The sequence below is a fragment of the Macaca thibetana genome, chromosome X, assembly GCF_024542745.1.
Source record: "Macaca thibetana thibetana isolate TM-01 chromosome X, ASM2454274v1, whole genome shotgun sequence".
Taxonomy (NCBI): Eukaryota; Metazoa; Chordata; class Mammalia; order Primates; family Cercopithecidae; genus Macaca; species Macaca thibetana.
In genome coordinates, this window is record NC_065598.1 from 148668124 (window position 1) to 148677312 (window position 9189).

The 9189-nt window shown below is 56.4% G+C and overlaps 1 protein-coding gene across 4 annotated transcripts; it reads left to right on the top strand.

Annotated features, from left to right (window-relative positions):
* The first annotated feature begins 6583 nt into the window (after positions 1 to 6583).
* On the top strand, positions 6584 to 9060 carry AVPR2 (arginine vasopressin receptor 2). 4 transcript variants are annotated; one of them, XM_050775473.1, is made up of 4 exons: positions 6584 to 6653; positions 6996 to 7049; positions 7408 to 8283; positions 8392 to 9060. In XM_050775473.1, the coding sequence occupies exons 1-4, from the start codon at positions 6587 to 6589 to the stop codon at positions 8595 to 8597; spliced, it is 1203 nt and encodes a 400-aa protein (XP_050631430.1). In that variant the 5' UTR covers positions 6584 to 6586; the 3' UTR covers positions 8598 to 9060. The 4 variants fall into 4 exon arrangements, with proteins under 4 accessions (XP_050631430.1, XP_050631428.1, XP_050631431.1 ...); XM_050775471.1 differs by having other exon boundaries at positions 8471 to 9060; XM_050775474.1 differs by having other exon boundaries at positions 6585 to 6653; positions 6853 to 7049.
* The last annotated feature ends 129 nt before the right edge of the window (positions 9061 to 9189 follow it).

Genomic DNA, 9189 nt, shown 5'->3' on the forward strand with positions numbered 1-9189 from the left:
CTGACAAAACCCTGTCTCTACACAAAATACAGAAATTAGCCAGGTGTGGTGGCTCATGCCTGCAGTCATAGCTACTAGGGAGGCTAAGGTGGGAGGATCACTTGAGCTCAGGAGGTCCAGGCTGTAGTGAGCTGAGATCTCACCACTGCACTCCAGCCTGGATGACAGAGTGAGACCCTGTCTCAAAAATAAAAAATAAAGAAAAGAAAGAAAGAAACGAAAAGATCATGGGATGCCGAGATGGGTGGATCACCTGAGGTCAGGAGTTCAAGACCAGCCTGGCCGACATGGTGAAATCCCATCTGTACTAAAAATACAAAAAATTAGCCAGGCATGGTGGTGGGCATCTGTAATCCCAGCTACTTGGGAGGCTGAGGCAGGAGAATTGCTTGAACCCAGGAGGTGGAGGTTGCAGTGAGCCGAGATCACACCACTGCACTCCAGCCTGGGCAACAAGAGCAAAACTTCGCTTCAAAACAGAAAGAAACAAAACAAAAAGATCAATGAAATTGATAAGCCTCTAGCCAGACTGATCAGAAAAAAAAAAATGGAGAGAAGATACAAATTACCAATATGAAGAGTAAGAGAGAGGGGGGCATTATTACAGATCCTACAAAAATAAAAAAGTGATAATAAGAGGATGTTGTGAAAAACTTATTCCAATACGTCCAACAACTTAGATGAAATGGACAAATTCCTTGAAAGATACAAATGGTCAAAGCTCATTTAGGAAAAAATAGATAACCTGATTAGCCCTATATCTGTTAGAGGAGTTGAATTTATAACTGAAAAAAATTCTCGGCTAGGCGCGATGGCTCACGCCTGTAATCCCAGCACTTCGGGAGACCAAGGCAGGTGGATCACGAGGTCAGGAGATCGAGACCATCCTGGCTAACACGGTGAAACCCCTGTCTCTGTTAAAAAAATATATACAAAAAAATTAGCCGGGCGTGGTGGCGGGTGCCTGTAGTCCCAGCTACTCCAGAGGCTGAGGCAGGAGAATGGCGTGAACCCGGGAGGCAGAGCTTGCAGTGAGCCGAGATCACACCACTGCACTCCAGCCTGGGCGACAGAGTGAGACTCAGTCTCAAAAAAAAAAAATTCTCTACAAACTCTTCCAGAAAACAGAAAGAACACTTCTCAACTCATTTTATAAAGTCAGCATTATAGCCATCCCCAAACCAAAGATATTACAGAAAAGGAAACTGTAGACCAGCATCTCTCATTAATACAGATGTAAAAATGGTAAACAACGGCCAGGCGCAGTGGCTCACGCCTGTAGTCCCAGCACTTTGGGAGGCCAAGGCAGGTGGATCACCTGAGGTCAGGAGTAATAGCAAAACTCCGGCTCAAAAAAAAAAAAAGAAAAAAGAAAAAAAAAGAAACAATTCAATACTCACTTGTGATAAAAGCTTTCAGTATACTGGGAGACAGAGTGAGAGACTATGCCTCCTCCCCACCAAAAAAAAATTAAAAAAAAAAAAAGAAGTTACAAAGTACTACGTACTCATTTATTTATTTATTTTTATTATTATTATTATTTTTGAGATGGAGTCTTGCTCTGTCACCCAGGCTGGAGTGCAATGGCAAGATCTCGGCTCACTGCAACCTCTGCCTCCCAGGTTCAAGTGATTCTCCTACCTCAGCCTCCGAGTAGCTGGGATGACAGGCGCGCACCACCACGCCCGGCTAATTTTTGTATTTTTAGTAGAGACAGGGTTTCACCATGTTGGTCAGACTGGTCTCCAACTCCTGACCTCAGGTGATCCGCCTCGGCCTCCCAAAGTGTTGGGATTACGGATGTGAGCCACTACCCCTGGCCCTTATTTATTTATTTTTTGAGATGGAGTTTCACTCTTGTCACCCAGGCTGGAGTGCAGTGGTGTAATCTCGGCTCACCACAACTTCTTCTTCTTTCTCCTGGGTTCAAGTGATTCTCCTGCCTCAGCCTCACAAGTAGCTGGGATTACAGGCGCACGCCATCATGTGCGGCTAATTTTTCAAAATACTACATACTCTATGATTCTATTTATATAAAGTTCTAGAAAAGGAAAATCTATAGTGATAGATCAGTGTTTGCTAGGCTTTCAGGTAGGGGAAGAAACTTGACTGCAAAAGGCCACGAGGGAACTTTCTGGAATGTTCAAAATATTTATTCTATGTCATGACTGTGGTTGTGGTTACATGACTGTATGCATTTGTCAAATCTTATTGAACAGTGCAATTAAAAATAATGAATTTTACTGTATGCTAATCATACCTCAAGAAAGCCGGGAAAAAAGTCATTCTGGAGGAGAGAAATCAGAAGAGAGAAATCATTGCCTAATGAGGGCCGTTCCAGGGTGGTGAGTGTGTGAGCACTGAGGACACCCGGAGCAGCTGCTGCAATAATCTGGGGGAGGAACGTGCAGGCGGAGAGAGCACGAGGAAGTCAGACTGGGGAACCCCAAGACAGTTACCCAAACAGCCCACTAACAGGAACTGCAGCCGCCCGCCGCTGGGAGGAAACGGGGAGGGCCCATTGCCTTTTTTAAAAAAAATCTCTGCAGCTTTGCCAGGGAGCCGCCTCCTGCCTGACTGTCACGTGATGACCTGGAGGCCATCTATGGGTACGGCCCTCAAGCCCTCAACGCTCACCCTTCTTCTACCCCCGGCCCCTCACCCCAGCACCTGCTGAAGACCCTGGCCCTCCCTTCCACTCCGCAGGGCTCCTAATCTATCCAGTTCCATGGGCTGCCTTCCCGCAGCCATCAACAGGCTCTGTCCAGCTTTTCCAGTTATTATTCACTCAGGTGAATGGACACAATTAGATGATCATCCGCAGACTGTCTTCCTGTCATCATTGGCCACACCGTCACACACACCACACACCACACACCCTCACGTGCACACCCTCACACACGCACACCCTCACACATGCACACCCTCCTACACACACCTTCACACATGCACACCCTCACACACATTCACACAACACATGCACACCCACACACGCACACCCTCACATACACGCACATCCACACACACGCAAACCCACGCACACCATCACACACACCGTCACACACACCTTCACGCACACCCTCACACACATGCACATCCTCACACACGCACACCCTCACACACATGCACATCCTCACACACGCACACCCTCACACACATGCACACCCTCACACGCACACCCTCACAAACCCTCACGCACATGCACACCCTCACACACACCCCCACACACACCCTCATACCCGCAAACCCTCACACACACGCACACCCTCACACACACCCCCCACACACACACCCTCATACCCGCAAACCCTCACACACACGCACACCCTCACACACACACCCTTGTACCCGCAAACCCTCACACACATGCACACCCTCACACACACCCCCACACACACACCCTCGTACCCGCAAACCCTCACACACATGCACACCTTCACACACACCCTCACACACACACCCTCGTACCCGCAAACCCTCACACACATGCACACCCTCACACACACACCCTCACATTCACACTTGTGCACTTGAGTTTTTATTAAATTTGTTTTTGTCCCCTTCAATCCCATCCTCCAACCCGTTGTTCCTCCCTGTCTCCTGGGCTCCACGTATTATGCTCCTTCGGGTCACAGTCCCTGTGAGGGCCGTTTCTGTTGACAGGCACTTGGCTCCTTCATCCTTCCCACTGCCCACAGGCTCTGCCATCTGCACAAGCACCCCTCCCACACAATCAGGGGCCTCTTTCTCCACGTCCTTGGCTGCCTCCTCTTTGTCTTCCACCCCTTACAAATCCTTCAGGGCCCTTTAAATGCCTTTTCCACCTGCCTGCCCCCTCTAGCCCCGCTGCCCAGTGTTAGGTGGGTCACACCATTTCTCTCCTGGGTGACAGGCACAGCTTCCACCGGCCTCCCTGCCTCCACTCTTCTCTGCACAAGCCCATGTGCTCCTGGGGCAGAGCCCAGGTCCTTCCATCTCTGTAGCCACAGTGCTGGGCCAGCGGCACTTGCAGTTTGGTGAATGGAGGGTTCTGATCATGGGGAACCGGTGGATAGAGAGGGACAAACAGTGTCCCCTCAATCTGTCTCCTGTCCTTTTCTGCCCAGGTACTAGGCTGGAAGATCAGGAGCCACACCTTGGCACTCACAGAGCCCTTTCTGCAAGTCTTAGAGTGACCAGTGGGAGGTGTGCACAGGGGTGCTGCATTGGCAGCAGTGGGGGCCTGGCCCACCCCCAGATAGATGCCCTGCTCCTGTTAATGCCCAAGGGCAGGGGCTTGAGGCAGCCCAGTGCCATCCCTGCTGACTCACGTGGGCCTAGTGTGAATCAGCACAGTCTGCCCTTCTTCCCATGAGAGCTGCTGCCCAGCCTCATCTTTCTCGGTCCCTGAGGGGTGTCTGTCCAGGGTCTGCCCAGGGCCTCTCTCCTGGCACAGTTCCATGTAGTGCCTGCCCACGTGGCTCCCAGTTCCTCCCGTCCTGGCTGAGCAGAGTAGCGTTGGGTCCTGATCTAGCTTCTTGTGTCCCAGAGGAGACCGCCATGGGGGCCCTTCCTCCAGACTCTTCCCCAGTTTAACAACAGGATGTGAGGAGTACACGGGGCAGAGATTGCCACAGGCCTGGCCACGTTGCTAGGGGAGGTCCCAGCCCGCTGCTGAGATCTGGCACTGCACAGCCTCTTTCAGGCAGAGAAACTGATAAGGAGACGGTTGCCTGCTCACCCCAAAAGGCTGGCATGGATTCCTTGGCCTAGCCAGCTTTAGACAGAGGGAACAAAGGTTTTCCCAAGGCCCTGCCAGTCCCCGGCCCTCCCCATCTTACCACCATAGGTCCCCCTCAATCATCAAGTCCCATTGCGCAGAAGGGGAAGCTGAGGTGCCAAGAGCTGGCATGGCCTGTTCAAGGTCACACTACTGGGCAGGGGCCAAGCAGGGGCTGGAGCCTTCCTTTCCTATTCCCCAGCCAGGGTCCCCAAATTCTCTGCCAATTGAGGGCAACCATCTCCTAGTCCATTGATCTGGGTGGCATTAGGAAGGCCATTTCTGTGCTCCTAGGTTAGTGACAGCGTGAGGATGTGCGTGCACTGAGGCGATGCGGCTGAAGGGTCAGGCCCTGGGTGCCAGCACTCTGCAGCCTGCCCCCAAGGCGCTCTGCAAAAACATGGTAAAGATGCGTGTGTGTGCTGCGGGGTGTGATGTGCACTTGTGTGCGCTGCGGGTGTGTGCATGCATGTGGGTGTGTGGTGTTGGCTGTGCATGTGTATGTGGTGTGGTGTGGTGTGGTGTGCAGGTGCGTGCATGTGTGTGGTGTGTATGGTTGTGTGGTTGGTGCATGTGTGGGTGTGTGGCGTATGGGACTGTGTGGTGTGTGCATGTGTGTGGTGTGTACGAGTGTGTGCATGGTGTGGTGTGTGTGTGGTGTGGCATATGGGTGTGTGGTGGGTGCATGTATGTGTGTGGTGTGACTGTGTACATGTATGTATGCGGTGTGGTGTGTGCACTGTCTCTGGAAAATGCCCACCCTGTGTTCCCACCACCCTAACAGGGCTGGGAGGCGCCAGGGTGCTGCCAGGCTCTCTGGGCAGGAAGAGGAGGCCTTGGCCACGGACTGGACTTGGGCCTGGTCTGTGAGGCTGTTTTGGTCTCTGGCTTCACAGGGCAACAGAGAAGACAGATAAACAGGAAGAAAGCAGCTGCCTTGGGCTGGGCTGGGCTGGGCTGGCCTCGGCTGAGCTAAGCCAGGCCTGGGTGCGGGGGGGAGTGGAAAGAGAACGAGTGGGATGAGGGCTGGAGGGGGTGTGGGGGCAGGGGAAGGAGAGAGGTGTTGGGGGAGGGAGGAGAAGGGCCCAGGTACAGGGAAGGTGCATCCACACTCATGGCATATTCAGGAACATGAGCAAGCGTCTCTGTGTCGTGTGTTTGTGGCTGTGTGGCTGTATCATGTATGTGAGGGCGTGTGTGGTGGGAGGGAGCCCTTGAGCACATGGAGATCCCCAGCCCCTCTTCCTGGGACAGGTGCGGCAGGAGGAAGAGGGTGGGGGTGTCCCTGGATCTCACAGGGGTTCATGAAGCCTGACTTGGCCCCTGCCCCACTCCTCCCTTTCCTGTCCCTCACCTCCGGCCAACTGGGCCCTAATTGAGGAGGAGGAGGAGGGGCCTGCGTGGGCCTGGGAGGGGCCCAGCGAAAGTGTGTTCACCCCTTCCTTGCCTGGGCCCAGTGAGGAGCAGGAGGACCCCAACTTGGGAAGGGGGCGTGAAGCTCCCACGAAAAAGCAGCGCAGTCCTGGACCAGACCCACTGCTCTCTGGCCTCAGTTTCCCGACTTATAAAATGGGAATGCTGAACTAAGTGACCTCCCAGAGCACTGCCAGCCCAGACAATCCAACCAGGGGAGTGTGGTAGGGTGAGGGTGGGCGTGGAGGCTATAGCAGTGGGAGGAGGGAGTCCTGGGCCAGGACCAGGGAGGCCCTGGGGAAAGGAAAGGAAACGGGAGGCCAGGGGAGGCCTGGGGGAAAGGGGGAGGGGGAGGAAGTCCCCTCCTGGCCAGGTCACTCCCAGAGGCTGGGCTGGGCCAGGGCGGGGCGGCCGATGGAGAGCAGATCTGAGCACCCAGCCACCTTTACGCTACCACCCAGCTGCCCAGGAGCCCAGCCAGGTAAGGGGCTGCACAGGCCCGCCCCCGTGCCCAGTCCCCAGCCCTCGGATGGCCTCTCTCGGCCTCGGTTGGGGCAGCGGAGTTCTGCGTGTCTGCCTGGGGCGCCCACTTCCAAACCTGGGACTCATGGGCTGCCTGGGGGATCCTGGGTTCTGTGCATCCATCTGTCTGACCGTCCCTCTCAATTTTCCCTGCCCAGGACTGGCCATACTCCCACCGCACACGTGCACACACGCGAACAGGCACCCACTGTGCTAGCATCTCTGTAAGGGCTCTAGTTCAGAGACCTGGGTCATTGGGCTGGCCCCTCGGGCAGAGGCTGAGTCTGCCCATCTCCTCCAGGCCCTCAGAACACCTGTCCTGGCCCCACCATGCTCAGGACGTTCACCACTTCCGGTAAGGCTTGCCCCCCCCCCATGAGCCCAGTGGGCAGAATGGCCTTGACGATTTAGGGAAGCCCCTCTTTCTAAAGACCTCCTTCACCCTCACCTCTGGATGCACCTTTCCAGGCTGCCAACGAGCGGGGAGGGGGGCATAGCCCCACTTCCCTGCCAGGGCTGGGGCTGGGGCTGGGGCTGCCCTTCCCTATGGACTGCATGAGCCTAGGGTGTGTATCCCCCATAACATGGCTTTCCTGGAGTCCCCTCTGCTAGGAGCCAGGAAGAGGGTGTCCAGATGGGGGCACGGGAGGCAGGCCTGAGTCCCCATGCACAACACCCTCTCTAACCGGGCCTTCTTCCTCACCCCTGCCCAGCTGTGCTTGGGCACCTCTCTCTGCCCAGCAACAGCAGCCAGGAGAGGCCGCCGGACACCCGGGACCCGCTGCTAGCCCAGGCGGAGCTGGCGCTGCTCTCCATAGTCTTTGTGGCCGTGGCCCTGAGCAATGGCCTGGTGCTGGCGGCCCTAGCTCGGCGGGGCCGGGGGGGCCACTGGGCACCCATACACGTCTTCATTGGCCACTTGTGCCTGGCTGACCTGGCCGTGGCTCTGTTCCAAGTGCTGCCCCAGCTGGCCTGGAAGGCCACCGACCGCTTCCGTGGGCCGGATGCCCTGTGTCGGGCTGTGAAGTATCTGCAGATGGTGGGCATGTATGCCTCCTCCTACATGATCCTGGCCATGACGCTGGACCGCCACCGCGCCATCTGCCGTCCCATGCTGGCGTATCGCCATGGAGGTGGGGCTCACTGGAACCGGCCAGTGCTGGTGGCTTGGGCCTTCTCGCTCCTTCTCAGCCTGCCCCAGCTCTTCATCTTTGCCCAGCGCAATGTGGGAGGTGGCAGCGGGGTCACCGACTGCTGGGCCAGCTTTGTGGAGCCCTGGGGCCGTCGCACCTACGTCACCTGGATCGCCCTGATGGTGTTTGTGGCACCTACCCTGGGTATCGCTGCCTGCCAGGTGCTCATCTTCCGGGAGATTCACACCAGTCTGGTGCCAGGGCCGTCAGAGAGGCCTGGGGGGCGCCGCAGGGGACGCCGGACAGGCAACCCCAGTGAGGGAGCCCGCGTGTCAGCAGCTGTGGCCAAGACTGTGAGGATGACGCTGGTGATTGTGGTCGTCTATGTGCTGTGCTGGGCACCCTTCTTCCTGGTGCAGCTGTGGGCCGCGTGGGACCCGGAGGCACCTCTGGAAGGTGGGTATAGCCATGGCTAGGGCTGTCGGGGGCCACTCGGGCTTGGCGGCGTGCCCCAGTGCACCACCAGCCATCCTGAGCCCAACGTGGATCCCACCACCTTCACAGGGGCGCCCTTCGTGCTGCTCATGTTGCTGGCCAGCCTCAACAGCTGCACCAACCCCTGGATCTATGCATCTTTCAGCAGCAGCGTCTCCTCAGAGCTGCGAAGCTTGCTCTGCTGTGCCCGGGGGCGCACCCCACCCAGCCTGGGTCCCCAAGATGAGTCCTGCACCACCGCCAGCTCCTCCCTGGCCAAGGACACTTCATCCTAAGGAGCTATTGGGTGTCTTGCCTCCAGAGGCTTTGAGAAGCTCAGTTGCCTTCCTGGGGCTGGTCCTGGGGGCCACTGGGAAGGGGACCCATGGAGAATTGGCCAGATCCTGTGGCCCCGAGGCTGGGAAACTGTGTGTCCCTGGACAAGCCGCAGCCCCTGCCTGGGTCTCCACATCCCCAGCTGTATGAGGAGAGCTTCAGGCCCCAAGACTGTGGGGGCCCCTCAGGTCAGCTCACCGTGCTGGGTGTGGGAGGAGCTGCAGCAGAGGGCTGAGGGGCCTGGGGGTGGCAGGAAAGAGGGAGCAGGTGCCCCCAGGTGAGACAGCGGTCCCAGGGGCCCGAAAAGGAAGGACCGGGCTGGGGCCAGGGGACCTTCCTGTCTCTGCCTTTCTAATCCCTCCTTTCCTCCATCTCTCCTCATTCTCTCCCTAATAAAAGTTGCACCTCAGCTCATTTTCCACATGGCAAGGGGTCTCTTTGGATCAGGGTAACAGTGGGTGTGGAGGCAGCACACAGCCATACACAGACCCCCACACACATACCCACAGTAATGTGCACAGCTCTGGAACCCATGGTGCAGGCGGCCAAGTC